The sequence below is a fragment of the Sphaerodactylus townsendi genome, linkage group LG11, assembly GCF_021028975.2.
Source record: "Sphaerodactylus townsendi isolate TG3544 linkage group LG11, MPM_Stown_v2.3, whole genome shotgun sequence".
Taxonomy (NCBI): Eukaryota; Metazoa; Chordata; class Lepidosauria; order Squamata; family Sphaerodactylidae; genus Sphaerodactylus; species Sphaerodactylus townsendi.
The window spans coordinates 42,195,789-42,218,873 of NC_059435.1; the positions used below are offsets into that span (position 1 = coordinate 42,195,789).

The 23,085-nt window shown below is 39.4% G+C and overlaps 1 protein-coding gene across 5 annotated transcripts in view; it reads left to right on the plus strand.

Annotated features, from left to right (window-relative positions):
- FAM126A (family with sequence similarity 126 member A) overlaps positions 1–23,085 on the plus strand; it is a 60,741-nt gene that overhangs the window by 22,457 nt on the left and 15,199 nt on the right. For 4 of the 5 annotated variants that reach the window (XM_048511130.1, XM_048511132.1, XM_048511128.1 and 1 more), the window contains exons 2-9: positions 8,095–8,174; positions 11,699–11,800; positions 12,828–13,007; positions 14,314–14,394; positions 15,661–15,776; positions 15,995–16,090; positions 20,291–20,407; positions 22,356–22,443. In XM_048511130.1, the coding sequence (XP_048367087.1) occupies positions 8,124–8,174; positions 11,699–11,800; positions 12,828–13,007; positions 14,314–14,394; positions 15,661–15,776; positions 15,995–16,090; positions 20,291–20,407; positions 22,356–22,443 (831 nt within the window). In that variant the 5' untranslated portion in view covers positions 8,095–8,123. The remainder of the gene's footprint in view (positions 1–8,094; positions 8,175–11,698; positions 11,801–12,827; positions 13,008–14,313; positions 14,395–15,660; positions 15,777–15,994; positions 16,091–20,290; positions 20,408–22,355; positions 22,444–23,085) is intronic. The other variant, XM_048511131.1, reaches the window with a different exon arrangement.

The following is a 23,085-nucleotide window of genomic DNA, read 5'->3' on the forward strand; positions in this document are numbered from 1 at the left end:
CCTTGTATGGACTCGGGGTTTTAGTGCCTCGAGGTTTTGTCTCCCCCCCCCCTTTTTTTTTGCGCAATTAACTCGAGGTCAAGTCCCGTGAGTCCTTCGGCCAGCTTGCATAGGATTGGGCTGCACGTGTCCGAGAGTAGCCAAACCTGTGCTGAACATCGCCAGTTCCTGGTCGGATACAGTTTCTACTGAGAAGAGGCTGGCCCATGGTGAACAGTCATAAAAACTAGTGCGGATTTTATTTTTACTGACGCCGGTCCAGTTTTTCGGCGGCGTCCTCTTCCTTACCCCAACCCTTTATTCCCTTTCTTACCCTCCCTTTGATTGGCCCCTTAAGTACTTAACATTTATAGGTGTGGTATCAAATAACTGATGTAAAACCTAGACACATTATAGGCGCTATCAGGCTTTTTGAAAGTCTGTTAGACTTTTTTTTTACCTTCATCGGGCTATGAAAGTAAGTTGGCTTTGAAGGTAAACAGATTCTGCGGGGAAATTCAGGAGTAGAAAATTCTGTGTGTCTCTGATTCCTGTTAAGCGATTTCAGCAAGACTATTGAAATAACCGGCATGGAGATTGTTCTTCAGACCTTTCCAGTTATCCACTTCAGTAATAGTTAAAAACTAATTTTTGATACCTAGAAATAATTTTTTCCTAGTACTGACATTCATTTCCAGTGAGACAAAAACACTATATCTTCGATAATGTTATGCTAATAAGAATTTATTAAACTAACAGCATTGATGCTTTGTTATGTTACCATTATTAGGCATTTTCTGTATATCCTGGTAAAATGGTTGTACTATGCCAGTGGAAATCTGAAATTTTCTCTTCAGTATTCTTGCTTTTTCACATTTTAATGCTTTACAATTTTTGTATGTGTTGAAACCTGTAACTTGAAGTTTAATGTTGATGTTATCTTCGTGGTAAATAGGTTATCTTGTTCTAATCTTTGTATTATTAATTCCATTTTCTTATGTAGGTATGTTCTGAGCTGTGATCTTTAAGCCTCTGTGTAGGCAGAAATCTGTGTCCATATATTTTAGTCTCATTGTACAATGTTGAAACCTTGGATACTTGCCCAGAAAAGTCATTGAGTGAAACTTACAGTGCAATCCAGGACAGAGTTACTTCAGACTAAGCCCACTGGGTAACTCTGTTCCGGATTGCACTGTTAACTTGAATTCACGTTCATGTATTTTTTCATTCTGTCTTGAAAAACTCTCAGTTGAAATATATAGCTCGTATATGTTTCAAATCAGAGGCAAAGTGAATTGACAGTTTTTGAAATGGCTATGTGGTATTCTCTGTATGTTCACTTAATATATAGTTGACACACACATTAAGGGAGAAGCATAACATTTACGATCCAGTATAATGCTGACTTTTCAGTGATAGCATGTGCAGCCCTGTTATGTAAGGTTTTGCCGTAAAATGAGACCTTTGAATTTTCTTAAAGGAACCTGGTGTTGTGCAACTTTCAGGTAGCATGTAAGGTATATATGCAAATGAAATATATATGTAAATGAAATTCAACATATAGTTGAGTTTTCTTTTCTGAGGCATTCCTGAAAGTACTTTTGTCACGTACATTTTTTGGTCTGCTTCTTGAGATTGTTTGAAAATTATATTTGGTCCACATTTCAGTTCCTAGAATTTTAACTGTCAACTGCATACTCTATTGGGTGCTAGGAGGCTCATATGTAGAACCTATAGGTCACAGGATATCCAGGGATCATTCAGAGAAAATATTCAGAGCACTGCTCACACCATGTTTGGTGCCTGTGTGGAGGGCACATGCTCTCTGTAAGTGAGGAGATGGAAGTCAGGGTAAAAAAAATGAAACATCAAAGTGCAAGAAGTAAGGAGACCTTAATTTCAAGGCAGTGAACAAACAAGACACTGGGTCCTGATCATGGGAGGTAATGAGGTGGCTTACTTTCTGCCAGTGGTGGCTTCTGAGACAGAAGAATGCTGTGCCATTGCAGATTTACTGTTGTAGATTATCTTTGAGCTCTGCCAGTACAGGAGCATTTAAAAGTGATTCTATTCCTGCCCAATGGGCATACATTGTGGTTAGGATTGCACTTGTGGGCAATATTTAGACGCTGAGAGCAAACTGGAATTTAATAATAATATGAGACTGGTATGTTTTCAAGCACACATGATTCCTCCTTCCTTTTGTATGAGATCTGAAATTGAAAACTTTTTGGTTTAAGAAGCAACTGATCAAACTTCAGCTTGTTGTGCCATACCGATCAATGCACTTAAGGCTGGTTTCTTGCCCACAAACCAGTTTGTGATCCTATTTGGAGTTTCTCTAGTCAAACTGAAGTTATATTGTGCATGACATTGTACTTTTACAGTTACATTCTTTTTACTCAGTTTAGGAACAGATAGCAAGATGGTTTGAAGTATAAAACTATTTCTGAACCCCTCTATGGTAGTCAATTTCAGTGCTTGGTAATATTTGCCTCAGTGAACTTTGTAAATGGTATTACAGGCAACGGAAGCAATGGAACTTGCAGACTTACCACTAAGTAACTGCTGCACAACTAACTTCAGAATTCTGTCCTAGATTTACATATTTTTGATGGAATTCCCAAGATTTGCTTCCATTAGTGCATTCGCTCACAGAAAGTTCTGGTTCTTACTGTAATTGTAGTGCCAAACATAAGCCATTATGTGAAACTAATGATTAAGTGATGGTTTTTCTCCATTTGAGCTCGAGGACACCTGGGTAATCTCCAGTTACCAATCAGGGTGGTTGGATTTTTAATTCAGCTTCCTAGATCTGCCTGGGACTGCCCACTTCTTCAGTTCTTCTCCTGCCTCCAGGGAGAGCAGTTGGGACAGTTCATGTCCTGTACTTGAGCTTTATTTTCCTTCTTTGGGGGGGGTCTACCTCCCTCTCCCTCCGTGTGTGTGTGGGGGGGGGGTAGGTGGGCTGGATGGGAGGATTTTTGAGGCCTGCAGTAGAAATTACTCCTAGTTCTTTGCACTAGAGCGGGTCGGATCTTCTTCAAGACAGAGCCAGGAAGGCAGCAATTTGCCATGCTGCACTGCGAGGAGATTCCTCTGAGGAGGAAAATTTGCTGAGGACCTCCTCTCAGCTGGCTCAGGCAGGCACATACCCAGACAGGGCTGCCCAGACCCGTTGCTCCGCAGAGGAGCTCTGCCATCAGGGGGCTCCCTCTAGTGGCGGTGCTGGTGTGAAAAGCAAGTGCGCCTCCAAGATGGCTGCCAGGATCTTGCTCCCTTTAGTCCCTTTTTAGCTTGACTACTCATAAACAATATCTCTTAACTCATTTTCTACATGGCGTTCTGGGGTTGTTACAACCCCAATACTGCCTTCTTTATTTTATTTATGGTATTAAATTTGTACCCCGCCCAATTCCTGACCAGAGTCTGGCTCAGTCACTTACAGTCATAGGTTATAACCCAATACAGTGGGGTTTGTATTGAGTAGGAGTCATTGGAGATAAGGTGATCACAAAGAATTCTTCCAATATTGTACTATAAAACAAGAGTGGCGAAAGGTACTATAAAATATCTCCTTAACTAAACTCGAGTTCGTAAAAATGTAGGTTGGAGTAAACTCTTATGAGTCTTGTGGATTCTGAAAGGCTCATCATCTAAAGGTAGATTCTGTTTATATCTGCCAGGATTCCTGTATAAGCATAACATTGCAGGCAATAATTGAATGAAGATCTTGTTCAGGTAGTTATTTTGAGCCATTACTTCGGCAGTTGTAATGATTGTAGTAATTACCATTGTTTATATTACAGACCAAAGATCAACAGTGACTTTATTGTGGAAGAATAGCAGAAACAGTAACTGGGGCAAATAAGTAGAATTGGTAGACGCATGAGGACATTGCCAAACTCCTGAGAGAAGGGAAATCTCATGGTTCCTTCTACTGTCGGCTTCTGAGCCCATGCTGGCATTGACAGGGTGACCACTAAGTTTTTGTGATCTAAAATTCAGGCTGATGCACTTTTAGCCTCAGCCATGGCTGAAGACTTCACTGGCCAGTTGACCAGGATTGACTTGAAGTTGAAAAGCATGCAGGAAGTTTTTTCAACTGTAACCCACTACTGAAGAAGCCCACCAACTCATCTGTTTCCTTCCTTCTGCTGGCTCATTGTCCCCCCCTCTCCCAGTTCCACTTTTTAATTAATTGTTTTGTAGTAGTTCTTGGGTGCTAAATAACTAATTATTTTGGCTGGGTTTTGTGCTTCTGCAGACATAGCTGGTTTCTTTTTTGTGGTGTTTGATCCCTAATTTTTTGTTGCTGTTGTTCAGCTCTTCAGATTTGCAGGAACATCTGTCCTAGCCCGGTATGATATATTGTGTTTTTTGGTGCATCTGACAATAAAGTAAAAAGCTGATTCTCTAATTAAACTACCACATTTTAAATGTGCATGTGTTCTGTCTTTCCACATCTGCAACCATAATATTTCATGGCTTCTTGCTGTTGTAACTGAATGAGTGTTTGTTTTCTGCATTTCCTAAATTTTCTAACTATGATGGTTTGTACATAATTCTTCAAAAATTAGGAGTGCTATTTAAGCAGATCTCAAACTTTTTGTGTGCTTTGTTTTCTGTTTGTGCAAAATACGCTGTATAATTTGACAGAAAGAACTGTCTATGTTCCATGAACAATAAACTAAACTGCATTGGCATGGAATTATTTATTTATTTAATTCCTTAATAGTTTCTTTAATAGTTAACATTTTATTGCGTGTTGAGTTTATCAACCTATTTCAAGAATAATTGATACAAACAGTGTTAGATGAATTAAACTAGACCATTATAGAATGTTGGATATCAATGAACTGTTAAATGTCAAATTATCTAGATAATTTATAGCATGCTTGAATAATTGTTCATGAAATTTGGGGCAATTTGAATAAAGGGTGTAACTGCTTTAGTGGATATGGCTCTTAAAAGAGGAAATAAAAACTCTAATTTAGAGTTGAGCAAAGGTGAGGAAATCATAGATGCTGCATCAGATTCAAATTATTCAATTGAGGGGTAATTAGTTAAGGAATTGAAACAGACTGGAGAGAATTGCTAACAGTAGTCAAGAAAGGGGAAAACGTTTAGAATCCAAGTTAGAAGAATGTGAGATAAAATTGGAAGCCAGGTTAATTGGGCAAGTAGATACTGTTGATTGGAAGTCTGAAGAATGTAAATAAAATGTTAACAACTTAAGAGAGAACTGAGAATAATGCAGTTAGAAAAACTGATCAAATACTGCAAGAACATTAGGGAAACCTGTGGATGTTTTGCTTCCTTCTGTAACATTCTGGATAAAGCATGCTATTTTAAAGACCATGTTGAGTGGTAAAAAATTAGTGGTGGATGGTCAGGAAATACTAGTCTTGGCCGATCTTAATCGGGACATGATAGCAAAGAATCATCAACTTAATTTTCTTACCATGAAACTACAGCAGTGGTGTATTTATTCAGGAAATTCCTTGATCACTGCGACCAAAATGATAAATTATTCACAGTTTTAAGTCATGGTTTTTGAGACTTTTTTTTTTAACCAATGAAGATGCCGCTCCTTAGAGCAAATTAGGAACTTCCAATACCTGAGCTTGAATTTGCACCATCCTGCCTCCTGGACTACCCACAGAATAATTAGCTCTAAAGAAAGCAAACATCAGTCTATTATCCAGCCTATGTTTTTATTCCACTGGGGGATGGCATTATGTTCCTCCCACTAATCAAAGGTGGGGATGCAACTGTTATATGCTGTAGTAACATGGATTGTTGGAGCTCTCAGGAGCTGGATGGACTTCAAGCTAGATTTATAAGAGCAATCTTCAAGGTTGTGTTTTGAATGCAGTTCTCCTATTAGAAATGGGTGAGTGTCCTTTGACTTATAGAGCATGGTCCATAGTATCATTAAGCCTTTGGCTCAAAATAAAGAACTTTTCACGGGGAGAAGGTTTACTAAGGTTTACAGGATGATTATTACAGTTACTGGATGAAACCTTCAAGACACCTCAGATGACTTGTTTGTTTAACTTCAGAATTTAAGAAAAAGTCTATGTTGTAAGAACAAACTTATACAGCAAATGAAGTTCAGGAAATCGCACACAGATTTACATAAGATCAAGACATATTTGATAGATATTTGATAGTTGGAACTCAGAAGGTCACAAACTGGAAGCTCTGGTGAGCAGAAACGGCCTGGGGAACTACAGTTCCCACGAGACCTTGGGGCTCACGTCTCCTGGGAAGTATAGTTCCCATCAGGCCGTTTTTAAGCCTGAACTGCGAATAGGCCTTTTTTTTTTCAGCCTGAAAAAGTTCTAGGAAAAGGAAAGGAACTAAGTTAAGTGTGAAAAGGGGGAAAGGGGGGGCGCCGTGGGGGGCCATGGGGCGGCGGAAAATATAGACTGCGCACCGGGTGCAGTTTGGCCCAACTACTCCTCTGCAAGAATCAGCTGCAAAATTGCCAGTTGGGAATATGGAAGCTTGGCATCCAAGCCCTCTTTCCCATTTTAGCCTCACCGTGTGAAGTAGGTTGGGCTGAATTAATTGCCCAGGATCACCCAGTGACTTCATAGCTGGGTGAAGATTTCAGCCCAAGTTTATTTAATCTTAGCTGGAGATACTGGCCATTACATCTGTTTGCTTTCTTGTTAATTTTGCCAATAGCAGTCACTTTTTTTCAGGGCACAATTCAGAATGTTGGCTTTCATAAAATTATTCATCTGGGAACAAATTACCAGAACTGCCTGTTCCTTTCACAATTTGCCAAATGGGCGAGATTGACTTCAGAGATCCTTCAAATGGGTGGTTGCTTACCTTTCTTCAATCATCTGGTGCTTACTCTTGAGTTTTAGGCAGGTGCCAGATTTTGGTATCTTTGTCTGCTTGTGTTTTATGAACTGCACTTCACTTTTGCAGCTCTTGCTTTTTTCTGTTTATGTGGCTTTTATTACTTTTGGGGTTTTTTTGTGCTAGTTTGTAGCAAGAATTTGTCTGTTTACAAACTTGGGGCCTGTGAGACTCATAGGTGGATTCTGCATAGCATATTTATAACAAGTTGCAGTCGTTATAAATGAACTGTTTGGGAAAATGAATTCATTTAGAACAATTGCAACTCATTATAAACAAGCAATGCGGAATCCACTGCAAAGGACTGAATCTCAAACCCGTCTGTCCCAGGCCCTTCTCTGCCTTCCCAGACTTATCTACTACTCCCCTGTCTTCTACATACCTTCTTCTCTTCCCAGGCTTTTTGCTGTCCCCTACCTACTTCCTTTCTGTCTTCCTAAACTTTTATCTTTCTCCCCTTCCCCATTTTGTCTTCTTCTCCCAGCCATCTCTACTTTCAACAGCACTCTGTGCTACTGAGGTTACACAGGCTCCAGTGTCTGGATAGCTTTTCATCTCCTCAGAGCTTGGATCTTGTGTGATTTTGAGAAGTCTCAACATTATCTGTTCTTGGAATTTTACCCCCTCCTCATTTTTATTTTTTACTTTTGGGATTTTTCTACAAACTTTGGGTTTCCACAGGTCTGGAGATAAATCCTTGTTGTCCGTATATGCCCCCCCCCCCCCTTGTGTGAACATTTTGATCCACATTCCTGGGGCTATGTTCTGTATGGAATATATTTTATTTTTATTTGTTTATCAGTTTTAGTACACTTCTGCCACATAAACTGGCTCAGGAACTGAAGTTGGAAGATGTGGGATACAAATATTCTAAAAGAATACTGATTTGAGGAAAATATGCTTATGTTGGGCATCAGGTACTTATTTTCTATCACGTGGCATCCAGTAGTTTCTTTATGCTGCTGGTTTATTATCTGTAATTCCTTATTCTTTTCGTTCCTATGTATTTTTAGACTGATTTGATATACAAAAATATACCAATAAAAGGTAACTACTGGAGTTAAAATGTGTAGTGCTATTTTAATGCACCATTTAAAGCAAGAAGATAATTACTTTTATTGTTATACACAGCAATAGAAGCAGTGTACTTTCTCTTAGTGCAGATATGTACTCTTCAGTACTTTCGTAGAGAATAAATGTATTTTAAAATGCTTTCTTTTTCCTGTAAATTTAAAGGTTGAAAACTTTAGAACAAATGTTGGAAGATGTTGGCTGTGGATACAGGGATTGTAGAAGAATGGCTATCAGAATTCAAGGTAATTTTCAGTGTTGTTTTAAGTATTGAATGCTTGTAATTTTTTGTAATAGTGTGCAGTATTTATTTCTATTCTGCTTAAAATAGTTCTCTAACTGCATTGAGATACATTTGAGTTAAAACCTGCTGCAGGATGTGAGATGGCAATTAATTTGAATTTAGTTTTTTGATCTAATTTTAAGGGTCTTGGTCACCTTGGTAGATTATCTGTACCGGTAGATAAGTAGGGAAAATGTGTTTCTACTAGGTCTCTTTGGATCTTTCACTATCGTTGTCAATAGAAGAAGTGTTGGTTTTTTTAGCCTGTTTTTCTACTGTAAGGAGTTTCAAAGCTACTTACAATCACCCCCATGCACAACAGGCACCTTGTGAGGTGGGTGGGCCTGAGAGAGTTCTGAGAGAACTGTGACTAGCCCAAGATAACCCAGCAGGCTTCATGTGGAGAGTGGGGAATCAAACCAGGTTCTCTAGATTAGTGTCTGCCACTCTTAACCACTACACCACACTGGCTCTCATAGAATCCCTCTAGATGGTTTGGCTAGTTAGGATCTGAGAAGCACTGTTTGGTTGGTGGTTCTAGTCCTTCCCAGATAACAGATCTCAGAAAATAGATGCTGCTGATTTATTGTTCTACTATTGCCTCTTGCTAAGCAGTGTGACTTGGGGACATCTTATCTGCTACTCTATTTAAAATGTGCACAATACCACTAGGAAGGTTATTGGGCAATCTGGGCAGTAATGTAGTAATGACACTTGACTGTTTCTTGTTCCCATTAGGTCTTTGGGGGGCGGGGGGGATCCTGAACCAGAGTCTGAAAGCACTGATGGGTGAACAGACTAAAGCTTAATCTAGTTAAATGAAAAATTGTTGGTAGGTTGGATGAAGTTGCACTCCTTATTAAGACTATAAGATTTGTAGTTAGGGCAGTTCTTGAATGTGAATGATCAAGAATAGTAGTAACTTTGACTTGTATAAATATTGTGATGTTTACTACATAATATTGCTAGGTAATGCCACAGGTTAGCATGCCTAATAGTATCTAAATGTGCCCACAGTATTGTAGCACTACATGTTCTGTACATGCAACATGTAGTTGGTCCAGAATCTCCCATCAAACTTCAGCAGTCAGGGATACACATTAAAGGGCCTTAATGACACAGTGTTTAACTAGGTATGTATTGAGATAAGGTAATCTTTGATCTCTTGGTCCCAAACCATTTAGAGTATTAAAGGTCAAAATCAGCACGTACTTGAGATAAGAAAATAGTTGGAAGTAAATGCAACTCAAGTACAGTTGTTCCAGACAATCCCAGCCTGTCCAGCATCCTGATTCTTAGGTGGTGCCACTGTTATGGATTTATCTGCCAAGGGTTGTCTGTCATGAACTCTTGCTACTGGTGTTCTGTCGTGATATTAAGACAACCTACTGTTAAAGGTCTTAAGCTTACTGTTTTTGTCCATTTCCACTGTGAGGAAACTTCCTGTTGTCCTCCTTGTGGCCTGTCCTGTCTTATTTGTGCTTTTTTATCCAGGCACTAGCTTTCTGGGTTAAGCTTTTATCCAAGTACCTTCCCCCACCCCCACCCCCCAAAAAACCCTGATTTTTAAGCCGCCCTGCTGTATGAAAGAGAGGAATGCAGATATTGTAAACAAGCTAAAATAAAATGCTATATATTGGTTCTAATTAAAGTTGGGACTTTGAAAGGTTTGTAACTCTTGAGTCTGTTTTGTTCAGGCGTAATCTATCAATGTGATTGAGTGCCATAAAATGAAAAAGTGAAATAGAAATATCTATCTGCTGAACTGTGGCCCTGAGGAAAGCGTTGCCTGAGAATGGATGAATGCCAGAATAACAGTCTACGCGAAAAAAATCCCATCCTTTAATCTTGACTTATTTTTTCCAAAGACATCAGAATTAAACAAAAGATGTAGCTTTGTTTTAACTCAATATTTCAGTAAAAATATAAAAACAGAAGTACAAAAGAGATTTTAATGGGGTGATCAGTTTGGTATCATCTATATATATAAAAATGGAACCATGCGTTTGTTGCTTCGAGAATAACCCCGCACCTGCTGGCCCAAACGCTCTGAAAATTTCACAGACACTTACTCATTCCCCTGACTGTGTTCTTACGTACCTCCCACTGTCAGACAACACACCTGAGCCAGGTAAAACATCTTTTTCCTGGTGCACCAGGCCATGAAGATGCCTGTGTGTAACTGTCACCCTTAGAATGTTCATGCCCTTAGAATGTTCGCTCAGATGGCCAGATATGAGCAGTGAAAACTGTACATAGGCAATAACTCGAGTGGACGTGAAACACATACACACGTTGCCGTGTGAGACATCAGGTGGGGTTTCCCCCCCCCTCACACACAGGAACCTTTCACTCTCTATGCCTCACCCACTACTACCACACAACATACCTACTCTCATACACATTCAGCGGAGGGAGAGGGAAGGGATGGAGGAGGAGGCATGCAAGGGAAGAGAAGTGAGGGAGGGGACAGAGAGTGAGGGTGGCATGCAAGGGAGGGGAGGGAGCGGGCCCAGCATCTGGACATGACCCATCCACCCTAGCAGAGGGAGATGGAAGGGAGGGGAGGCATGCAAGGGAAGAGAAGTTAGGGAGGGGAGAGAGTGAGGGGTGGCATGCAAGGGTGGGGAGGGAGGGGGCCCAGTATCTGGATATGACCCACCCACTCTAGCAAAGGGAAAGGGGAGGGAAGTACGGGGAAGGGTGCATTCAAGAGAAGAGAAGTGAGGGAGGGGAGAGAGTGAGGGGTGGCATGCAAGGGGGGGGGGGGAAGGGCCCAGCCAGCCTAGATTCTCTGAATACTGAGGTTATAGTTCAGAAAACCAGGTTGCCTCCAAGGCACGCGTTACTCAGGAGTAAGCTCGGTAAAGCAACCATGACATACTTTGAATGGCTGAGGTTGCGGTGTACCTCCTCAGAGGGGTTTTGGCTCAGTAGTGACACCCATTTGCCAACTCCACCCCAACTCTACTCCCCCAGGTAAAGGATGAAGTGACCAGCCAGCCTAGATGTGTGTGGGGAGAGGTGCCTTTCCATTCCCCCCCCCAAGGAATGCGGTCACACACACCAGTGACATCGCACAGTATCAGCCTGCGCGTTTCCATGAGCACGTACTGCTGGCCTCTGCAATTGATTTGCTGCTACTGTTCCCTTCCCATTTCACCACAATAAGCCACAGCAACGCGTGGCCGTGCCCCGCTAGTCTATTATATATATTATGACAGCAGAAATTTTGACCAATAATAATAATTAGCATTATGGGGGAATTCTTTCCATCTACCTTTGATATCACATCTAAGTATAGTGAAACAACATTTTCCAAGGTGCTAAATGTGCTTTTTGAAAGCCACTTTATAAGGTTTATTTTTTCTACATTAGTAGAATTCAGTATTTCTCAGATTAACGTGTCTTCTATAGAAGAGGAACTCTTTGCTGTTAGTTTAGTATATCTTTTTTTCATTAATGTGTATAAAATGTTTCTGTTAGACAGCACCAGAAGCATCCATACCAAGCTATGCTAAAAATCTGAAAAACAAGAGTTCTCTGGTTTCATCTTTGTACAAAGTTATTCAGGATCCACAAAGTGAGGTAGGTAAATATGTACAGAACTACGTTGGGGATTCATCAAGTTATGAAAATAAATTGTACAAGTTTTATAAAGCAGCAAAATTATAAAGGAAATGAAGCATTAGACAGCATGAGGGGGAGTATGCAGAACAGAAAAGCCTGTTCCCCCTTCACAGTACCCTGCTTCATTGCCCTTCCATGAGGAGGGCAAGACATATCCCAGCTTTTCTTTGTAGGTCAGACACTGGAAATTTAAAATTATCCTTCCTCTAACTGATGTTATTCTACTTGGGTATTTATGGGGCAAAGCAGATAAATTAGATTTGGAGCTCCTTTGTTTGAAAGCGGAATAACCTTCTCTGCTCCCCAGTCTACTGTGAAATAGGTAGGCAAGTTTTGGAGTTCTACATAGTTTTCTCTGATGCAGTCTTTGTCTTTCTCTACTTGTTGTTTTTCTGGGATTTTCAATAAAAAGGGGATATTTGTCTCGCAGTTCTCATAAGGCAGAACTGTAATTTGCTTCAGGAGAACCTGGAAAATTTGGCCATCTGAAGGGGTAGTAAAAGTGAAGGCAAAAATGGAGGTAACAAAACATCTATCTGTTATATTTATTTTACCTGGAGGATTATTGCTGAACTGACCCAATGAAATGGTATTATTATTCCGTCTTCATGCCCCTCTTTTCTCCTTGCCTTAGTGGCCTCCCTTCTGTGACCTTCCTTGAGACTGTTAGCATAACCATTACTATGCTCTTCCCCACCCCCACCCCAGTTTTACTGCTTGGGTTGATGCTTGGTTTTGGGCATGACTCTTTGCCCAACAGTGACATGTAAAGCAGAAATGCAAAAAACTTGTCAGTATTGTGGGGGAAAGGCTTGTCGTAATAAGATCTAGGAAAACAAGTGAGGTGCACTAAGTACAGGAGATTGCTTGACAAACATTTAGTTGTATTTCTTTTGAAAATTAAAAAATGTTGCCCCTTCAATAGTAGTAATAATATTTTGAGGTGTTACATTATTTACATAACCATTTAATGCTTTTATTTCAGTTGCTGGAACCAGTCTGCCATCAGTTGTTTGAGTTCTATCGTAGTGGTGAGGAACTCCTTCTACAGTTCACGCTGCAGTTTCTTCCAGAATTGATGTGGTGCTATCTAGCTGTCTCTGCAAGCAAAGATCTGCAGAGCAGTGGCTGCATAGAAGCACTTCTTCTAGGAGTTTACAATTTGGTTCGTATTCACACCTGAGACATTAATTTCTCTATCTGGGGATAAGGTGCAAATCATTCAGATTAGCAGAAATTATTCTGACTCAAAGTTTTGTTGGGAATGAAGCTTAAAAATCTTGACTATTAACAAGTACTTGCAGAAGCCAGTTAATCACCTTTTGTGTCAGCATCTTAAATGAGGACAGCTAGTTCTAAAAAAATTAAATCGGTTGTTTGCTCGTTAAGCTTTTTTGGTGTTGTATCTTTGTATACTAAAGACCTTATTGTTATGATAGCAATAGGGACAGCTACTACTTGAAATATATAAATGGAAATAAGACTAGTCTAATTTCCAAGGGAAAACAGGAGGGTTCTACTCTCTCAAATGGGTTTTCTCACCTTTCATTTGGTATCTCTTAGTATCTAATGTACAGTATTGGATGAAAAGTGAATCTGGGGAGGGGGGCTGTGGTGGTGGATCTGTGTATTATTTATTTCATGTGTAATCAGTTTAAAACTCATGGAAGATCTGCATTTTCCTGAGTAAAGCATATTTGTATCTGGGACCAATCCAGACATGGCAAAGGTGTCTACTGTCCAGGTGTGGATTCATATATCCACCCATTCTTCTGCAGAATGTAAGTTATCATTTTTAAAAGAAAATTGGGCATGCAATTTAGGGGAGCTAAACCTTTCTCTTTCCTCAGAGTTTAGCACACTCTTGTTCGAGACATTTTGTCTCCCATTTTTTTAGCTCTAATATCTGAAGTGAGCTATTTGTAAGAATACTGCTTGAAACAATAGATTGTAAGGGGGCGGGGGAGGGAGAGGAGATGCAAGTGTCAGACTTCTGCCACATTCACCTCACTGAATTATGGTATAAGTATGGAAAGGAAAAGGTGGGGGGGGGGGGGGCTGTGTATTCTAAAAAGAATTCCAGAGGCCAAGTAATTCAAGAGATTACTGTGGCACAGCGCTAAACAGAACACAAACTGATGCAGAAACAATTCAGGTAAGATCCTTCTTGTGTTGGTCCGACTCAGTCCTGACTAGTTGGCTAACGATAGAAACTTCAGTGCTATTAAAGAACACTTTACAGGATAATTTTTATTTTTCCAACTGTATATTTACCTTTCCAGGCCTGTCTGCGTTTAGTGACTTCTATAATGATTATCCTTAAAGTAAATGTTATAACTTTCTTGTGCTGTGTACAGCTAGGTCTGTAGAAATGTTTGCATAATCTATTCATTTGAAAATGATAGGCATTGTGTATAGACAATTTAGGGTACTGAATGTAGTGTAACTTGCATTTCTCCTATATTTTACAGGAAATAGTTGACAGACAAGGGCACAGTAGGGTATTAAGTTTTACAATTCCATCCTTATCTAAACCTTCAGTATATCATGAAGTAAGTTTAATCTCTATTTTTACTTGATGAATGTAATGATATTGTTGCATGTCTTATGAGTGTAATTTACCTTCGAATTCATTCTCTTAGTTATAAAAACACACTTTCTGTTCTGGAAATCATGCTGGTGATTCAGCTGCAAACGCTAGTTTCTCTGTCACTGAGGGAGAATTCCCCAGCTGAACCAAGAGCATTTCTGCTTTGGAAAATAGTGAGCTGATTCCAGAGAGTCTAAAAGTAATCTTCATGTGTCTGAGGCAGATAACGTAAAAATGTTGATTTGCTTTATTTACATTATATTAAGAAGATTTTTTTCAGAGAATCTTTAATATAATTTGAGTTCCATGGAATATCATGGTCAACCATCTACTGTCTTAAGAAATTTTTTCAGAAGTGGAGAAGACTTTATTGGAAAGTAATGTGGGCATTCGTGTTTAAGTTAAAATGGCATCAGAATTGCATGTCTGTGGGATATCAGCAGCTACTAGTCATAGATCTCTACCTCTCCAAGTATCAAAGGCAGTAATGCCTATTTAAATGTGTTGCTGGGAAGCATGGGGTGGGGGGCGTGCTGTTGCAGCTGTCCTACTTGTGGCCTTCCTAGAGGCAACTGGTTGGCCACTGTGTGAACAAAATGCTGGTCTTGGTGGGCCTTTGGTCTGATAACAGCATAGCTCTTATGTTCTTACAATAAGAATTTTAAGTTTTTAAAAGTACACGGCTTCCCCTAGCAGAATTTAAACTTGCTTTCTACTGAATTTGTGGGATCAAGTAATTGAGATCAAACTAAGCATAATAGCAGATCTGCGTTCAGAAACTGCTCAGCTTCTAATGTGCCTGGAAGAGGAGGGGAACAATTTTAAAGCACAGCATAAATGGGCAGAAAGGGAAAGCTACCTGTGCTCTGTCCTCTTTGACCCTTCCATTTTTCCGCAGTGGTTCTCCAACACTAGAAGATCATTTCTTCTGGGAGAAATTTTCCCCAAAGTACTTTTAGGTGGAAGAGTGCAGCCAGGGGAGGTTAATATTTCAGGGAAACATGTCTCAATGCATTTTAAAGTAAGCCTGAAATTGCACTTTATGCACCACATTTTAATGGTTTTTGTATCTTCAGCAGAGTGCTATAGTCTAAATATTTTCTTTTCCATGCATTTTCCAGTTTAGTGTACTTTTTTTAAAAAAAGACAGAGGAAATGACATATAAGGTTTTTGTTTTCAATGTCTTCAGTAGATTATTCAGATCTCTCTATCTCTCTCTCTTTTTAGCCTTCCAGTATTGGCTCAATGGCTCTTACTGAGGGTGCTTTATCTCAGCATGGCTTATCCAAAGTTGTATACAGTGGACCTCATTTACAGAGAGAGATGTTGACAGCACAAAACCGGTAAAATGCAGTGTGTGATTTTAAAAATGAAAGACTTAAAGCATGAAACTGAACGCTTCATTCACTTGTGATGAACTATCCTTTATAAATATAAATTCAGATAGCATGGTTGAAGATCCATTGATAATACTTAATGATAAAGGCTGACGCAGATTTTTCTCAACATAGTGTGCATGTGTATTCTGTTAGCAAAAATCAAATCTTTTTTGTACTTACAGGTTTCAAGTATTGACATTGCTTTTGTTGCGATACAATGCTGCCTTAAGCTATATGCCTGCAGTTTCTCTTCAGTCATTATGTCAGATCTGCTCAAGGTAACTTTCTTTTGATTGAAAGATATTAAGACTAGTAAAGGTAGCAATTCTGTGGGAGTAACGTCTATCAAAATTTACAAGTAAATATGTATGGGATTGGGCAGCAAATTCAAACGCATTGGTGTAATTTTAAAATTTAGAATATGAATATAAATTGCAGAGTTGAGAATACATGAAATAATAAAAATGGGTAAAATATCTGAGACATTTGAAATGAGAGGTTTAGGGTTAGGGTTACCTGCGTGCTTCCTTTTAAATTCTGTTTTTACCTGATCGTTCAGTGCTCTTCTACCAATAACATGTCAGCCTAATGTCTTTTAGAAATGGAATGGATGGGCAGAAATGAAGCACAGCTAAAAAACGAGCCAACTTTTTTGCATAAATTTCTCCTTTAAGAGGCAAGCAACATCCCCATTTTTTAACTACTAAGTTATTTATTAAGTGGGAGAGTTGGTAGAAAGTTTCACCAAGCATTTTCAATATGCTGAGAAGAACAGTTTTCTTGTACATCTTGTTTTGTGCATAATTCTGTTAGGATTTTTTTTAAAAAAATCTTTTCTTGCTGGCAGCCAGTTCATGAAGTCTGGTGACCACTCACTTTATGGTTTTTACTTGGGAGGAGAAGGTAATACGGACAGGGGAAAGACTCCTAAGTTTAATTCCTAAGTTATAGTACCTTAACATGAAGGCACATTGTGAAAAGTGGCCAGGTGTGTGTCTGCCTCAGTGTTAAGGATTTTTCATCCAGCTGATGTCCTTCAGTTTTGATTTTCACAACAGATGAGACTAGTCCAAAGCATAAGAAGCTGTAATCTAAGGATCGTGGTTCTGAAGAAAGTGGCTAATTGCTGGGCTAGCAATGCAGTCTGCCTTTCTGAAGAAGTGAGCTTTGCTGTGATCAGCAGTGCTTCTTTCAGAGACTGTGATAAAAGCTCTTGCATTTGAATGAACCAGATTTTCCATATGAGTGCTTGTGTCCCGGGTGCAGCTGGGGTCCTGAAGCCACTATAAAATGTTTTACATTACATGGAAAGGTACTCTTCTCTGTGCTTTTGTGTTGGAGGAAGGCTTGTTTCCCTCAGTATCGGGGAACATGTTTGTTACATTGAAAGAATGAACAAGAATAGTAGCTAGTAGCCTGGTTCCTTTCTAATCAGTATATGCTCCTCATGGAGACTCAAAAACTGTTGGGACTCATCATGAGTCACTCATGACATGGAAAACCTTTGATATCATCTGGATGGCTCAGAAAGAGTTTGGTATAGTTTGCTTTGTTCATACTGTTCTCTAAATAATAGTCCTTTTAAAACTATGAATCATCCCATTAATTTGTAAAAAAAAGTAATTGGGATAGACAAATATGCCCTCTCCCAGTGGCATTTCCACTTAGGAAGATGGTGCAGGGGGGCAGTTTGAAGCCCCTTCCCCTTGTGTTGCACTTATGAGCTGAATTGGCTCTGGCACACTTGAGATCACTAGTTCCTTGATATCACAAAAGTCTACATAAAGGATACAGTCAAGTCGACCTGAACTGTGTTAAGGTTCACTTATGTTGCCCCTTAACCATTAAAAACAGGAAGCCTTAGTTCCACTGCGAACCTGCTGCAAGGACATTCTGCTAGAATCCAATCTCTGTAAAGCGGCTACACTGGTTTTGGCTTTTACTTTAATCAAGTGTTGTGTATGTGTAGGGTGCTGTAAAGTCACAGTATGGTGTAGTGGTTAAGAGAAGGTTCACTCCAATCTGGAGAACCAGGTTTGATTTCCCGCTCTGCCACTTGAGCTGTAGAGGCTTATTTGGTGAACCAGATTAGATTGTGCACTCCAACACATGCCTTCTGGGTGACCTTGGGCTAGTCATTGTTCTTCAGAGTCTCTCAGCTCTACTCACTTCACAGGGTGCTTGTTGTGAGGAAGGAAGGAAAAGGAGTTTGTAAGCCCCTTTGAGTCTCCTTACAGGAGAGAAAGGGGGGATAAAAATCCAACTCTTCTTCTTCTGGTGACTCCTTAGGTATAGAAGGAGGCAAGTATGGAGGACAGTGGTGTTCCAGTCCATTGTCACCTCCAGTTTACATCTGCTCCCTCCTGGCAGTTCATCACACTTATTTTCTGTTGTGGGAATGCATGCAAGTTAAAAAAGGTTTGTACTTACCTGCAAGTAGAGGTGCTTCAGTAGCTGTGCAGTCACACTATTTTGTTCCCCCTTCCTTCCTGTCAGAATAAAGGCTCACTGGTAAAACAGTTTTGGAAAGAGGAAAAATCTCTTTTGTTTTAGAAGACTCTGCTGATGGCTTGAGTATGTGCAGCTCCCTTGTGTGAATTATACAACTTTTCATAAGAACATTAATTCATAACCAAGTGCAACTCTGTTTTTTGGATGGTATCAACTTACTATTAAGACAAATGAGATTTGTAGTTTCTGGATACAGCCAAGAATATATTTTATAAGCTACAGCTGGTATGCTCGTTATGCTCTTCTTGGACAAACGTGGTTTAACACGGTTTGTGGCATCTTACCGTAATGCCTTGGCTAAAGTGCTACTTGATTGTATGTGAAACTTCCATGAAGAGTGCTCAGTCTTCAGGTAGCCTAGAATGTAGCCGCTGCACTTGTTTCAGACATCTACCAACAAGAATATATAACAACACCTTCGGGAGATCTACTAACCAGTTTGTTTCTATACCAGATTCAAAGCATTGAGCTTTATACATGAAGGAGCACATTTCTTCATCTGTGTTCCCTACTTGTTCATCTTGAAAGTGGCCTTGCTGAGGAGGCCAGCTCAAATCTTATTCAGAAGAGGTGCTACATTTCTATCATCTGAGTGTGTGGCTTATTTGGGATATTGTGAAGACTTTTTTTTCCTTAGACTTTAAACATGCAGGAAGTTAATGGCTTCTTATATTTGTGTCTCTTTTGCTGAATTTTTTACGATTGTGTAATTTTGTGATTTGCTCCAATAAAGTAGATACCCTGTTTCCCCGAATATAAGACATCCCCTGAAAATAAGACGTAGTAGAGGTTTTGCTGAAGTGCGAAATATAAGGCATCCCCCGAAAGTAAGACGTAGCAAAGTTTTTGTTTGGAAGCATGCCTGTCGACCAGAGCATGCAGCTGGGGAGCGGAAAAATAAGACATCCCCTGAAAATAAGACACAGTGCATCTTTGGGAGCAAAAATTAATATAAGACACTGTCTTATTTTCGGGGAACCACGGTATTATAGTTTAAAATAGATATTATAGATAAAATAGCTTTCACTAGAACCAGGGGGCATTCATTGAAAATGCTGGGGGGAAGAATTAGAACTAATAAAAGGAAACACTTCTTCACGCAACGTGTGATTGGTGTTTGGAATATGCTGCCACAGGAGGTGGTGATGGCCACTAACCTGGATAGCTTTAAAAGGGGCTTGGACAGATTTATGGAGGAGAAGTCGATTTATGGCTACCAATCTTGATCCTCTTTGATCTGAGATTGCAAATGCCTTAACAGTCCAGGTGCTCGGGAGCAACAGCCGCAGAAGGCCATTGCTTTCACATCCTACATGTGAACTCCCAAAGGCACCTGGTGGGCCACTGCGAGTAGCAGAGAGCTGGACTAGATGGACTCTGGTCTGATCCAACTGGCTTGTTCTTATGTTCTTAGATATTAGTATTGGTCCTCATCTTCACTTTCATTCTGTTTATAGCTTATATCATTCCTGGGGGCGGGAGGGATGTGCTTGCTATTAAATGGCAGGGACACACTATAAAATGCTGAACTTTACCATCTGATAGTAAAAATTAGTAGTCGATATTTGATGCTGATATCGCTCAGGCATAGGCCTACCTCCTTTCCTCACATAGCTTGTTGCTATACATTCTAAAATAGTCTAAATCCAGTTGCTGTGAATGGTGTTTTAGAAGCACCCAAATGGTTTATTTAGTCTCGACAAAAAAAATACTATAAAACAGACTTATAAAATCCTGCTGGAAACAGCTTATCATTTGGTTTTCTAATATAAAGTAGATCAAATATTTCACTTTGTAGGCGACAACTTGGAGATGATGGACCTACTCATTAGGTACACTGTCAGTTTCATTGTTTAGCCTGAAATAGAGCAATTGGGAGATTTACCTGATCGTTTGTGCTTTTAAATGTGCCGTATGCTTACTACCACATAAAATTAGCAATACTGATACTGATTTTGATTTTTCAGGATCTGTGTTTGTGGGTATCCTCGGCAACAAGTGAGGAAATACAAAGGCATAAATAGCAGGATTCCAATTTCTTCTGAATTCATGGTGCAAATGCTTACAGGAATTTATTATGCTTTGTAAGTATGCTTTGTAAGGAATGTGTGTGTGATGTACACACAAATGTAACAGTTCATTTCTGAGACGGATGGCATGTTATACATTATTTTCAAATGTGTGTTTCAGCAATAATGTTTTTCAGAGTTGTACATATATGTTGCTGCAAAGGATAATTGATCTCAGCTGCTGACAATAATGTTGCTCTTTCTAAATAACATTCTTAGGGCTTCATCAGACTAGATTCTGGGTGTTGTTTGAAAAGTGTACAATATGCTTTTTTCTTCAAAACATCTTGTTCATGAGACTCCAATTTGGATAGGGAAAATTGCCCTGTCTCCTTTTTGCTATTTCAAGTGTGTTTCCCCCCACACTCCTTGCAGTTTTCTCTTCCTGAAATGAACATACCAGGCTACAGAAATACAGGGTTTGATATAGAGCCTGTATTTCTACCCTCAAAAGGCAAAAAGCACTATGGGGCTGTTTTGCAAAGAAGGATGGTAAACTGATTAGATATAGTTGCTAGTTACAGTGAAAACTGAAAATTTTATTTTAGATGTGTACATTACAAAAAAAATTCTTGTTGACTTCATGTGGTTATAGAGCTGTATAAATATCGGCTTTAACTCTGATTTGGAATGATCATTCCCATCATGGGAACAGATTCTGTATAAATACAGCATGTATATCAATGGTGTCTGTGAGCAGTGAAAGAGCATAGGTTTATAAGAAAGGGGCAGGAACAGTGTTTGTACTTTACCTTCCATGAGTACGTTGTGGAAACTGGGCAAGTGTATCCTGTTCCTCTGGGGGTCATTTTGACCTGCCACAGGAGCAGGTGAGAAAATTATGTGGCATGAATGAAAATCCATGCACATGCAAAAAAAAAATCCGTCTGGATCTAAATCCATATATCATGACACTAAAACTATGGAGGTGGACAGGAAATTGCAAGATTCTTGGTGCTTCCAGCGGGAGTAGGGGAAGGGGCAGTGAATCAGAGTTCCCTTCTGAGTATGAAGGGGACATCTTCTGTCTACATTGTCCGCTGTAACTTTCTGCAGGAGCCAAGTGTCTACAATTCTTTTAAGTGACAGAATATCATTGATATTTCTTGTGAGGTTTGGTGGAGGGTAATGAAATATACACTTGAATGTGGTGATAAATCTTTGTGAACAGGCTGACTTGAGACACAGTAACTTAAAACCCAGAGTTCATGGCTAAGATTTGAACCAGCTTATGCACTTAATGACCATCCTGCTGCTGTTTTTATTTTGCTGTAATTATCCTTATTCTGTTTTGCATAACTATACAATGTGTATATTTTTATATACAATAGCTGCCTATGCTGAATCAAAACTGGAAGGACTGACTACATACCATTGGGCAAAACAAAGATCACTTGTCCTTAACTTGGAGAGACAATTATTTTCATGTTCTAATTTAGAACATAAAGAGGAGCAATTTGACATTTTTGTTACTCAGTCTTTCTTTATTGATAACTTGGTGTATGGTACCTTTGATAAAATAAGAAAGGCTGAGCGATATTCTGAAATAATAAATCAGAAATAGCTTTTAAAATTAATTAAATGCATTATCTCATGCATTTATAATGTTAACTGTTTCACCTGAACTGACCCACTGATGAATAAATTGTATTGTCAAAGGCTTTCCCGAATGGAATCACTGATGTGTTGTGGGGTTTCCGGACTGTATGGCCATGTTCTAGTAGCATTTTCTCCTGACGTTTCGCCTGCACCTGTGGCTGGCATCTTTAGGGGATCTGAAGAAGGATCTGCCAGTCACAGATACAGGCGAAACATCTGGAGAAAATGCTATTAGAACACGGCCATACTGACCGGAAACCACATAGCACCCTGTTTAATAAATTGTTTGTCTGAGGTAATGAAGCAGTAATCATGATTTCTTGCTGTTAATAATAAGTTTTTAAATATATTTTTTACCTTCAAGTTATAATGGAGAATGGGACCTGGCTCGAAAAGCAATGGATGACATTTTATACAGAGCACAACTCGAACTATATCCAGAACCACTATTGGTAGGTGTTTGGGGTAAAATTCTTTGAAAAACTGAGAGAAATAGTAAATAAAATAAACGCCTAATCTGTGAATTCCAAGCATATAATTTTCAGACAAACTCAAGTATAAAAAGCACAATAAATAAGTCATTTGTTTTAAGAAAGAGATAGTATGCCTTAAGGAGGAGATAATTCTTAGATTTATGTGCTGCAATTAAAAACACAATTTCTTGTTGCCAATTAGATTTGGATGCAGGCTAATAACTTCTTTTTTGAAAGTAATATGACCTGTGAAATTTTGTTCCTGTTGTCATCTCTCCAAGGGCATTCCCAACTGAAGCAAGTTGCACTAGCCTAATTCAGAATAAACTGAAGCGTGAATTTTTATTTTATTTTACTTCATTCATGCCCCATCTTTCTCCCCACTAGTGACCCAAAGAGGCTTTATCATTCTCTTGTCCTCCATTTTATCCTTATAATGACCCTTGAAGTAGATGAGGTTAAGAGTTTCTGATTGTCCCAAAGTCACATAGTAAACCTCCTTGGCAGAGTAGATTCAAACTTGGGGGTCTTCCAGATCAGTGTGATACTTTAAGGTCTATACACATTGGCTGGACAGGATACTCGTTGGCTTGTATAAAGAACTGAAGGATTGCAGAATTG